Source organism: Diadema antillarum, unplaced genomic scaffold (genome assembly GCF_040938485.1).
Source record: "Diadema antillarum isolate AM-2024a unplaced genomic scaffold, OU_Dant_1.0 scf00000161, whole genome shotgun sequence".
NCBI classification, from domain to species: domain Eukaryota; kingdom Metazoa; phylum Echinodermata; class Echinoidea; order Diadematoida; family Diadematidae; genus Diadema; species Diadema antillarum.
This window is the reverse complement of record NW_027271050.1, coordinates 45001-58353: the sequence shown is the minus strand read 5'-3', so window position 1 is coordinate 58353 and position 13353 is coordinate 45001. Positions and strand designations below refer to the sequence as shown.

The window sequence follows — 13353 nt, the reverse complement described above, 5'->3', positions numbered from 1 at the left end:
AATCAAGAGAATATTTCACTAAAGAAGAAGAGAAGAACAAAAAGCAGACACAGCTCTCTAAAGACAGGGGTATTATGACAATTACAAATGTCCAATTAAAAATATAGCGCTCCGTGAACCCCCTAATTAGTGCCAGCTGCATTAACCTGACATGTACCGGCCTTGGAATGACAGTAATTGCCATTCATAATACACTTGTACTCTCATTAAGTACGGTTACTATCAAACAATGATTATTAAATGATTTTATTGCTCCACTTGTTCATCTTCAATGTCTGTGCCTTTCATTGATAACGACGTTGGAGATCAGACATTTTCAGCTTTCGATTTTCTGCCATTCATTAGTGGCCATAAAATTATCAGAATTCAGGAGATTTTTAGTTTCATTTGTGAAACAGTTACATGGTGGAAAAAAAATACAGGCATAAATGCATCTCGGGAGGGCTCCTACAAAAATTGCAGGAAATGGAATCTGCTTTCTCTCTCGAAGGCAGTGCCATTATCATTTTAATTAAGCAATCACATTCTAAATGGAATGGGCACTTTTGTCAACATGACATTTTGATGCCGGATTTCAGGGGATTCACGAAATGAAACTGAAATGGGTCTAGACAGTCACATTTTGCACTGCAGGGAAGAGTAGATGTAGACATTATGCAGCTTTGCAAACTGGGTCAGCTAACTGTGTAGCAGACAAATTATCAATTATTGCAGGCCTTCCATAATTATGGTTTGCAAATGATACATGACCGCACAGAATTGAGAAAATCCTCACTGATAATTATACCACATCATATACACTTGTACCCATCTCATAATTTCAAGTCATTTCTTACTTCTTCTTTTTTTTTTTTAATCCTTTGGAAATACTTTGCAGTGCTTGACTCCCTGAACAAACCACAACCCAAATTATGAATAGGTGGTACTGTACCTTGAGAAACATTAGATGTCATTTCTTTGTACCGTAGGCTGTTTTTGAAGGCTGAAACATCAAATTTTTCTACCTGTATGTGTCATAATGCTACCACTACCACCTCCACCACCAAATATTACATTATCTACATTACAAAAAAATAATGAAAAAAGTTCTTGCACAGATTCATTACCAATTTCAACAAATGTTCGATAGATCAAGGTACTGTATTCTTGAGGGTGAAATTTAATCTCCCCAAGAGAGGAACAGTACTGAGATTTGGTGCACCAGTCAAATAATAAGATACAGTGTATTATCTCAATAATACATATTGTATGGAATGAAGTGATTAGGCTTGCGAGTCAAATTTGTTGAGCTTTAGCAGAGGAGAGCGGTGGCATGCTAATGAGAGGCAGAGTCAGTGGGGATTCTAAAGACCCTGGTTCTAAGGAGCAATTACTACACAGCCATGACAAGTGCATTCATGGCATTTTTCACATTTCCACTGGGTCAGTTTCCCCTTCTCAACCCACATCCAGATAAACAATAATCCATACAACGTATATAAGTTATTAATGTGACACATGAAAATTCATTAATTTTTCTCTTGTAATCATGTAGTAACTTGCAATCTGCACTGAATTTAATTTACATAGTAATAATGATAATAATAATGATAATAATAATAATAATAATAATAATAATAATAATAATAATAATAATAATAATAACAGAGTATATGAAAGTTGATGTACACTAGGTTCTCAATTTTTATACATGACCTGACAAGGAAAGATTTCCTTTCAGCCAACTAAGTCTGGTCCAACCTTGTTCTCCCTAGCAAAGACTTTATAAATATGAATCTCTTCAGAGGTTATACAGTTATATTATTAGGAGGTTCATGATGTACAAATTACTCAGACCAACTGGAAAATTGATTAGAAAATATTTGTAAGGTAAAATTGGTACATGTACTACTGTAGATACTAGTACTGTATATTTTGCAAGGAACAGAGAAACCTGATTATGAGTATGTTGCCATAGGAGACCTGTGCCATAAGAAAATGCATAACGTTTGCATGTTAAGCAACATGAATCAAAAGAAAATGGGCCATTATGTTCTCCACTGACTGGTCTGTTCTCCTTTTAATAGGAGTGTCCACTAAAAGCAATTAAAAAGTCCTATCCAACGATGTCGTCGTTACAGAATGCTGAAGCTAGGGTACACTAGCTGCTATATATGTCAAGGTAGTTCTTGCAATGGGATGTAATGATCTTAGTTACTTTTCAAGGTGATATGAAAGGGAAAGAGCATATGATTGCATTGAGTGGCTGCTTTTATTACATCTCTTGGAAGAAAGTTAATATGCAATGTGAAAGATAGATGGAAGGACAAAGTTTATCCAAAGTCGTAACTGGTGTGTGGAGTATGGAATGTACACCAGTGTATTAAAAGTATTCACTTGACACCACAGATCAATCACAGTTCATAGAGTGATGGATGAATAGGTAACAAGTATTGACTGATTAACAATTGCTGCCATCTTAAGGCCACTGCGTACTATATGACTTTCGGTCGCACTACTGACCGACTTTAGATCTGAAATAAACCACAATGGCCTCAGAATATTATGCTTGTTTATTTCACATCTAAAGTCTGTCAGTTGTGTGGTGTGACCGAAAGTTGTGTAGTGTGCAGTGGCCTTTAATAGTCAATATCAATCTTCTACTCATATTTCCCCATTCATTTCAATTATTCTAGTGACTTTATGATATCCTCTGAAATTAGACAATAGCAGTCTTGAAACTATATAGATTAAACTTCACCAATTTAGAAATGGTGTTTATAATTTAATTTCTACTGCTTTCATATTCCCAGAAGAAGAAATCCATCGAACATTTTGCTGGAACTGAAATCCTAATATCTTCATGCGCTGGGAGTATACGAGAGTTGCGCGAATGGCAGGTAAAAGATTTAATGCAGTGTGTGACAAGTCATCGGTTTACATTCAACAGATAATGAAGGTACTCAAAGTAGTCATTCCGACACGCTCATTGGCATAGAGTGCGTCAGTACATGGGAGCCAGCGAGGGCGGCTGTGGAATCGTTATGCCAATGTTTCCGAGTGATAACTTTGACAAACACGCACTCTCCGTCCGGACTATCTCTCAGTGGCAGATATGTCATATATCATGCAGTAGCGGCTGCCTCTGCCGTAGCGCCGGGGCAATTAATTTCCCACAAAGCAGGAGATGGGTGCTACTCACAATCATGCATGCTGAGATCCAGAAGGGGGTTGAATTTTGAATCAGTTGACGAGTTGTATCAATTGACGATTATCATCACAAGTAAAGCAACCCACACATGAATAATGTGTACAATGCCTGTGGCATTCGGAAATGGTTATGTTGAGAGAATTTATGCCCTTTTGTTCCTCAACTGATGATATCGACATGTAGGCAAGGTATTTCTAATACCACACATCTTTCATTCATATTTATACATCATGTAGTTTGTTGGAACAGCAAAGACAAGTGCTTGTTAGAGCTCTACATTATATATACAAAGTTTCTCTGAAATGGACACCTTAAACTTCATTGCAGAACTATTATCAATAAACCAAGTTAAAGGTATGTAGAAGTTATTCATCAGCACATTCCAGCAAGAGCTCTCTAATCATCATCACATCTTTTGTCAGTTATTCAAAACCTGTAAAACCTGTACACACACACACACACACACACACACACACACACACACATATGTTAACTGATCCTTCCCATCATCAGCTCCTACACTTTTTAATTCACTGCCCCATTACAAGTTTATCTTCCCATGATGCTTTCAAGAAGGCTATGAAAACCTATACGTTTTAAGCTATTGATAATGATTGTATTGTTTTGTCAAGCACATAAAGAATTGAAATACTTTAATGCAATCTTATGAATATCAATTATTATCTTCAAATGGTGACTTGCCATTTTGTAATTTTTCTCAGTGTATTGATACTTGTTATCTACAATAGGTTATCAAGTATGTCGCAGTTGTCTGTTTGTTCTGCATGTTTGTCTTCTCACATGTCTTTTTCTCTCATATTACTATTAAATACTTTAATACTATAATTTTTCTTTTGATGGGGTGGGGAAGGGGGAGGGAGAGGTTTAAATCTCATCTAATTCCATCTACGTACCCCTTCACTTTTCATTTAATTACATGTGCATCATATGACAAAAATTCAAGGCCAGGCACTATTTCAGTAATAAATGAATTAGGTTTGCTGGGGGAGCAGAAAATGAGAAAACCTTCCACATCATGGCACCTGAAATTTTTTCTTCTACCAGGATTCGATCGTGAATCAAGCCAGTGCTGTGAAATGCACAGTCACTCATGAATTTTGTGTGAAAGCATCCAAGTTGAAAGTACAGTATTAAACATTATGTGCAGTTCTGTGCCTTTGTGATTTCCATTTCTTTATGAAATTGTTGTGGTTGTAGTCATGTTGCCTTTCTCTGTCAGCATAGTATACATTGATATGAAATTGAGTAGACCCAAAGAGCATAGAGAACTTAAAGAGAACTTCTCTTTTTTTTTCCTTCCTTTTCGTAACCTTGATGCCCAAAAGCGCAATGAGCATCTTTTATGATGAATATTTGCGCTATAGAAGTGCACACTATTACTGTTTTTATTTGTTGTTACTACACACTGATATGAAATTCAGTAGACCCAAAGAGCATACTGTATACGCCAAATATTTCGCGAGGTTTTTATTTTCGCGAATTTCGTGAGTTGGATGCTCTTCGCGAAATTAAAGACACGCAAAAATATTGACTCTGATTGGCTATACGTTTCTCCATTCAGTATAGGACTCCACGATCGCAAATTTTACCACTCACGAAACTGTCGGGAATTCCCGATTCACGAAAATTTAGACTCGCGAAATATATGACGTATACGGTACTTGTAATTTCACTTTGTGTCAAAGTTGACTTCAATGACTATGACATAAAATCAATCAGAACAGTAAGTATTTAAATTGGATAAAACTATTACAAATTTTAATTGTTTGTACACATTTGCTTATATTCACAAACAATTGACAAACAGAAGAAATGTAAAACCTGTATTTCAAATCACTTTACAGTTGCTGAATAAGCAGGGCCAAATGGCGAGTTATAGTTGCTGACTTTTATATCAAAAACAAAAGTAGATCTGTATTTGTTATTTCATACCAATGAGAAATTGAGAGGCGATGACATCATGTGATTAGCATGTAGATATACCGTCACACGTGTACTGTGTTTGTGACCAATAAACTGGTTCAGTAAATGATGTAAAACTTGACAGAAATTTTCTTCATTTTGGGGGAGGGGATCTGAGTATTTTTAAATTCATATCCAGCGGGGGTTTTTTGTTTTTGTTTTTGGCTTATTTGTGCTTCATGTGCATTCAAGTCAGCTCAAACTAAGAACTTATCTCACAAAGTTTTTCTTCGAATATGGAAGTTGAAAGTTCTGAGGGTATTATCTATTTGTGGAATCAGGCGATCTTAATCAGGTGGTAATAAAGACATTCAACACACTTTATAACTTTGACAGGAAGCAGGATTTCCGTTCTGGGGAAAATTTGTGGTATCTCCCGACAAAGAGAATGTGCTTTAAAGAGTAAACAAAGCAGTTCTGTACGGTGACACAACATTTGCTCATGTCACAATTGCTCCAGTCTTATTTTCTCCAAGGACTTGGTGTTAGGATGAGGGTTGTGACAGGGTTTTAGGTTTAGTTTGATGTGAGGATTAGGATTAGGGTTAGAGTTATGTTTGAGAGTAAAATTTATGTTTGGCTTGGCATGCAGATATTTCATGGGAGCAATTGTCGCAGGAGCAAGTGTCATGGAACAGTTTTGTACGCATCTCGAAGGAAATTTCATCCCACATGGTACTTACTTGTAGTTCAGATAAAGGAGCAACACCTTTCTTCATCTTTTCTTGTTGTTATCAAGTTTCTCATTCTTCTTCCTCTGCATCTTTGCAGATTTAAGACATGTACTTTGTAGATAGCATACTGGGAGAGTGGTGTAATAATTTCCATCATTTTTATTTTCATACAATGTATTTCTATAGTAAAAAAAACAAACAAAACAACCCTATTGTGTCTGTTTCAATGTCTAAATTCTCCCTGTGTCCTGCTTTTGTATTGTGCACATTCTTACTGACCAGTCTTGTTATTTTTCAGGTGGTAATAAACTTCTTCCTGTGACATATGGCCACATGATATGTGTACAGTGTATGACCACAGTAGGTATACATTGCTTGCATCTAATCTTGTTTTTATAGGGAGAAACTAACCAACATTTCTTTGAACCCCTTGTTATTGTCTACAGATCACGTGTTGGCAGTAAGACAGCCAAGTACCTGACATGGGTAACATATTGAAACTTCTGGCCAGAGAGGAACCGCCTGATAACCCGCGGGTCTACATCGACTTTGAAGGTAGGCTCTTTAGATTCAAGTAAACTCTTCTGCTTGCTTTCCTATTGTTGCTTCTTCCTACAATGTATCAATGGAGCATTGTCAAAAATCGGTCTCACCTTTTTGCGCCGGGAATGTCACCATTTGTCAGACACAGAGCATTAGAAAACTCTATCATTATTAGTATTATTATTATTGTTATCATTATCATTATCAAACAAGATTCAAAGGGATAGTTTGACTCTTCTCAGACAGGGAGTTATTAACATATTAATCCATTGAGGACGGACTAACTTTGCTATTTTTAACACGCATTTCCCATAGACACCTGCCCGAGTATTTTCAGGACTTGTCCTCAACGGGTTAAAGTGGCAGTGATTAATTGCCATGTGTGTTGCACATTTTGATTCCAAGAAGAGAGGCGAAATGAAAGCAAAGGATTTCTTAACCTGTTGAGGGTGGGCTGATTTTGCTTCAAGGTGCAATTCCCATAGATACCTGCCCGAGTATATTCATGACTAGTCTTTAATGGGTTAAAGTGAAAGTGCATTCCAACCTTTTTAAAGTTGATCTTAACCCGTTCCATACTGAATTCTGAAATGCTCATAGACTTGATATGCAGGCCACCAGGTCCCCGTACAGAACGGGTTAATAATTTATGCAATATCAAAAATCTCTGTCTGCCCAGATGCCCAGCCCACAGAGTTGGAAAGAGAGGTGTTCATGAAGACGGCTGAAATCCTGAAGGAGCTGGACAGCATCTTGGATGATGTGCAGAAGTACAGCGGGGCAGGGGAAGAGATCAGACAGGTTAGTATGGGTCTTTCACATCCACTCAAGAAGGGTCTGTCTTGCCCCATTCATGTACTGGGACCAAAATCTGGAGCCTCTTCGAATCATTTCGAAAGCCCTTTGATAAAACTGATTGCTTGTCTGTTTTACATACTGCTCGGGCTGCCCGCTCAGATTATGCCCAAGCAGCTGCCCTGACTGGCTCCATCCTCATGGTAACCGAGTTCTCCTCCTGTAAAAGGCATGCACATGTGAATACCACATTTACGCAGGAAGGCAGATGTGATGCGTGCAAAGATGTACACATTGTGCCATGTTTTTCGGTTGCAGTCGGTCGAGTCAGTTGGTTTGCGGGTGATGTCTTGCAGTGATTAACTTTCGGGTCGGCAAAAAAAAAATCGCTTCTCGAAACCCGTAGTGTTTTAACCTGCAGCCGAGCCTCCTTGAGGCTACTCTAGGAGGCTCTGAAACAACCCCGGCTTTTAATAGATGGTATCAGAATCTGATCAGATCGGATCACCTTTGCCGTATTCTGTCTGTTTCTGGTGAGCTAAAAGACTGCTCGAAGCTGCTTGAGGAAATTTAAAAAACAATTTTTGCTTAGCTTTAAATGGCATACATGTATCTATCAGAGTCTCCCCACTAGACCTTTAAAGGGAATATTCTTTAGTCTACAGCTTGCCTCTTTGTATTCATTTCCTGTGATTATTCAAGGAAGCCACTGAATACATGTACATTGAAAAACGTGAGTTTGTCCACAGAAAAAAAAAAAGACACCCCATAATATAAGGTTAGATTCACAGTATATGCATACACTTTCATCACGTTTTGAGGATTCCAGTTGTGCTACATACTTTCATATTGATGTTTTTCTTTATGAAACCGCTGTGGTAAAATGTACACTTTGTAGAAGACAAGGAAATGATGAAATAGATCACTGTAAAAGGAAGTACATCCTATCCAGGGCTGGTCATCAGTCTTTCTGGCGTAGATAGACCCACTTAAAACCCACTCAAAACATCAAACCACTTCAGAAATCTCCCATTGCAATAGAATGAAGTGAATGGCACATACTATTATAAAGCAGCTGTGTAGAACGTTGTGATTGATATTATGTGGTGTTATCTGCTCAGCCACAACAGCTGTTTGTGTACAAATAGATGTGTGGAAATTTGCTTGGAGGATAAGGATAGTGGTAGGCGCCTCAGAAACGTCTTTACCAAGACAAGCCAATTTTACTGTTACGGCATGTTTGAGTAGTTTGTTGAAAACGATCATTCGTAGCAAATTTCCTTTGTTCAAAACCAAAGTTTGACTTACCTTTGTGAGATTGTGCCTACTGTTTTGTGTAGGCTTCACCAGACTAGTGTTGACTCACCATGAATTGGTGAGTCTTACAGTCCAAGAGAATGGGAATGTACGTTGAAAATGATTTGTATTGCCTATCGCCTTTAAATGTCGGGGTTCAAGGAGTATTCATGCCCGATCTGGATGTGAATAGCCTCCCTGATCCATCTTGTAAATCTCTCGGATTGGAAGCTTGCCAATACCCCATCTATGGCGAGTCGACGCTAGTCCGACAAAGCCTGCAGAAAACTAGTAGGCTATAGCTCACAAATGTACAATCAAACTTTGACTATTTAAAGGAAATTTGCTTCTTAGAAAGATTTACCAATCAGATGAACTTCTTCCATAATGATGATTATTAATCCATGGAAAACATATTCAATGGAAAACATATTCAATATAACAATCTACCTGGTACTTGATATAATTATGATGTGTGTGTCAGGCATGGCCTCATAAATCCACCACATACATATAATCATCAACCCGCCCTGTCACCTTCCCAGGCCATCTCGAGTCCTAGGGACAATGACCTGCAAGAGAAGGCGTGGTGTGCGGTGTGCCCTCTAGTGGCGCGGCTGAAGAAGTACTACGAGTTCTCCCTGAAGCTGGAGAAGGTCAACCAGGACTTGCTCGGCGCCCTCTGCACTGGGGACGAGTCGCCTGTACAGCAGCTGGAGCAGAAGCAGGCCCTGGCCAAGCAGTTCGCCCAGGTTCTCCACTTCACCCTCAAATTTGATGACCTCAAGGTATGGTGTAGAAGGAAATCTCTGTGGCAGGCTTTTTTTGTTCTTTTTTTTTCTCTTCCCTTCATTACATTTGATGACCTCAAAGTATGGTATATAAAGGAAGCTCTCATCTTTTTGTCTTCTTCCTTTTTTTCTTCCTCTCTGAATGACAGATGAAAAGGGAAGATAAACAAAAATATACAAACAATAATATAAACTAAACTAATTGTGACAACTATGTTCGGTTTCTGTTTATTTCATGCTACTGTGAGGTGTATGTTATGCATTGCCCCTGCTGGACATACACCCTTGGAAAAATGTACCTTTAAGGCTGACATTAGGAATATTTATTAACTCCAGTATTTGACCTCAAAGTAGGCCTGCCTTCCACTGTAACAATCTTTGGCAATTGCATGACATTGTCATTCTCACCTACATGTGCTATAGCATAATAATGTATAAAATGCCCACAAGTTTTAGGAATGTCAAAACATGCAAATATACATAAATTCCAATTTTTCTTCTTTTCATCAAAGCACTTAATGGCTGAAAACATTTCATTAGGCTACATCCTTAAGAGGCTTACAATCACTTTGTGTTGCAATAATTACAGATATTGCAGCAATAATTTTTTTTTTTAATACTAGCAACTGATTGGGTCTTCCCCAGCTCTGCTGCATGGTGGTTGCAATCATGTAATCGCAGAGTTGACAATACTGTAAAAGTGGGTATTTTCGTGTGAGTAATTTTTTTTTTGCGCTCAGCTGGAAAAGATGAGTTTTGCATGTTTTTTAATTTTGTGCAATCAAGACATGAACTATCGGAACATTTAGCAAGGAAAAACATTTGCATGCTTTTATTTTTGCGCTAGTTTCTAGCTGCGCGAAATGCGCAAAAATTTCAACGCTGTGAAAATTTCCACTTTTGCGGTAATCACAGACCTCTGTATGAGGCTCTTCCCTTTTGCTACATGTCAAAAGATCTAAATGTTCTGACTGCCTGTTTTTCCTACAACCTCTTTGGCCCACAGATGACGAATCCATCGATACAGAATGACTTCAGCTACTACAGGAGAACATTAAGCAGAGTAAAGATGGCCAATCAGGTACGATTGAGTGTATGGACTGGTACTCTTAACTCTTTGTTGTAATCCTGTTGTCTTTCAATCATTGAAATCTCTCAACAAAAGACAACTGAATGATTTCCTATGAAAACCTGTAAATACGTTTACTTAGTATACTGTAAAACGAGGAATTTCCGCGTGCATTTTAATTTCGCGAATTTCGCGAGCGCCGAAATTCGCGAAATTAAAATGCACGCGAAAGTTTTTGTCTACACTACATGCATTGAATGCCAGTGGCAATTCGCGAAAATTTCATGCCACGAAAAAGGCTGTCGGCTCCAATTCGCGAAAATTTCATGCCGCGAATATATCATGTTTTACAGTATTGAAACAGCACTTCTCCCTAAGTATTGCTAGTGCACTAAAAAATTGTAAAGAATGAAATCCGTACTGCAATTTGTATTGCGAAAGGGTTTGCCTCGACTAGCTTACTAGCATATTGCTGGTTCTTATTTACCAACTATGATGTTATTTTACTTTTTGACTATTTTACAATTTGTATCATGTTCATTGACAAGGTTATTGTTTGGTAACTAAATTTCTTTTCAATACCTGAGGCAAAATTCCAACCCTTGGTCAAGAAAACTTGATGAGTGAACAAAGCAGAAGCAAACACACAAAATGTTTATTACCTCTGCCGAGGAAGGATGTTATGTTTTCACTGGCATTGGATTGTTTGTTGGTTGGTTTGTTTGTGTTCAAAATAACTCAAAAAAGTTGTCAACAGATTTGGATGAAACTTACAGGAAAGATTGAGAATGGCACAAGTAACAGATGAATGAATTGTGATAGTGATCGGGGAATTTTTATAGATTTTTGAAGGATTTTTCAATATTTTGGCGGGTAGGGTCAATGAACTTGAGAGTTCAAGCTGCGCATTTTTTGAGGTGCGCATACCTTACGTGCACTAAAGTGCATGCTCTAATTTCTGCTAGGGCGAGGCGCGCTGCGCAGCTGGAAGTTGATGACGTAACAAAAGACTTCTATATTGGGAAATCGGGCGACTTTCAGCATGCATACATGCATGTATGGGTAGAAATCACTGATCTCTATGGAAAAACAAGATTAGCGATAGAAATGAGCTGCTTAGCGGAGGTCTTGCTCTCAGAGTGCTTCTCTAGTTTTCTGAATAAATCAGAAATGAAAACAAGAAAGTGATAGAACTGTAAAGTTCCACATGGCTGCAGGAAACTGATATTGGACACAATCACATGTGCCAATGAGATAAGATGTTAATGTCATCATTACACAGTTATTCTGTTGTCACCCAAGTGATGTAATATCTTTAATCTATTTGTCTTCTTCCTCTTCTCTTCCTTAGCCGGATCCCAACTGGGTTGCGGTCAACAACGAGATGGCCAATAAGATGTCTCTCTTCTACGCCCATGCCACACCCATGCTGAAGACCATTGTAGACTCCTCAATCAAGTTTGTGTCCAGGGTGAGGATTAGTAGTGGTGGCCGTGGTTGTGATGTGATGGTGGTTGTGGTGATGTAGAGGTTCTAGGGCAATTACCTCCTGGACAATTACCCCAGACCCTTCCCCTGACCCTAACCCTAATCCTAGTCCTGAACCTAATCCTAACCCTACACCTAACTGTAACCCTAATCTTTACTCTAAACATTATCACTATCAACCAGTATTCAGCTGGGGGGTAATTGTCCTTGGGGGATAATTGCCCTGATACAGATTTAGATTGTACTTGCAGATATTGTTTAAAGAATGATTTTTAGAAAAGTAATCAAAAATGAGGTACATCACTCTCTTTTTTTTATCACGTCTCTTATTTATCAGATCATTGCAGACTGTTCATTCAAGTTACTATCGTAGACCCTGTTGTAGAAAAGTTGAGATCAAATATAAGTCAGAAAATCAAACATAGGTCTATGATGTACATTGTATGAATACTCAATTCTGATTGTCTGATACCTGACTTACATTCAAGTTTTTGACTTACAATATTTGATTTGGCAATACATTTTATGAACCAGGGCGCTGGGTGAGTTTCGTTGGTGTTTGCAGTATGCTATAAACAGTAATTAGAATGAGTTGTATAAGAGTACCACGAACTAAGGTTGAAAAAGAAAGTTTGTCTTCCATCGTTTAGTTTTGTTGTATGCTCACATTATTTAAAATGAATTGAATATGAGTTTTAAGAGTTTTATGCACCAGGGCGCTGGGTGAGTTTCGTTGGTGTTTGCAGTATGCTATAAACAGTCAGTAACATGAGTTATATAAGAGTACCACGAACTAAGGTTGAAAAAGAAAGTTTGTCTTCCGTCTTTTAGTTTTGTTGTATGCTCACATTACTTAAAATGAGTTGAATAAGAATACCACGAACTAAGGTTGGAAAAGAAAGTTAGTTTGTCTTCCATCATTATTCTCCATACAGGAGTTGTCATATAATCCAAAACCTGTTGTTGTTTTTCTTTCCTCCCTTATTATTACTCTTGGTCATTCACCTTCTTTTTTTTCTCTTGCAGAACAAGGAAGTGTGGTGTGAGAAGACCACAGATGTTCTCAGTACCATGGCCCAGATCTGCAGGGTCATGATTGATAATCCGTGAGTAGATCTCAGATCTTCTGTTAGCTCTGTATGTGCCATGTTCGCACGCCTGACTCAAGTCGACGGCATGCCAACTTCGCATATTCTGCTCAAATGTACAAAGCTGCCCAAACCGATCGATAAATCGCCAAATGCCACAGTACAATGAAAGCGTTTCTCAGGATTCCATTCCTGTCGCATGTAATTTGCATTTTATGTGGTGAATGACTAATAAGTGGTGTGCCCTGCTGGATTTCCGAGTAAATTCTAAGTTTCTGTCACTGTTTTGTGTGCAAAAGTTATGCCTCTACAATTATATAGCTACTTATCATTTGAAAGAAAAACAATCATAGATTTCTCATACAATTTACATCAAAGCAATGCTTTAATAGCCTTTTCTACAACTACAACTCTACAACTTTGCTATAACTACATG

The 13353-nt window shown here is 38.1% G+C and overlaps 1 protein-coding gene across 1 annotated transcript in view; it reads left to right on the top strand.

Moving 5' to 3' along the window:
• The window catches only part of LOC139722224 (CYFIP-related Rac1 interactor B-like), a 78778-nt gene that overhangs the window by 61729 nt on the left and 3696 nt on the right, over nt 1–13353 (top strand). Inside the window, exons 3-8 of the mRNA XM_071633534.1 lie at nt 6294–6402; nt 7070–7191; nt 9027–9269; nt 10279–10353; nt 11693–11812; nt 12856–12935. Coding sequence (XP_071489635.1) covers nt 6330–6402; nt 7070–7191; nt 9027–9269; nt 10279–10353; nt 11693–11812; nt 12856–12935 — 713 coding nt within the window. The 5' untranslated portion in view covers nt 6294–6329. The remainder of the gene's footprint in view (nt 1–6293; nt 6403–7069; nt 7192–9026; nt 9270–10278; nt 10354–11692; nt 11813–12855; nt 12936–13353) is intronic.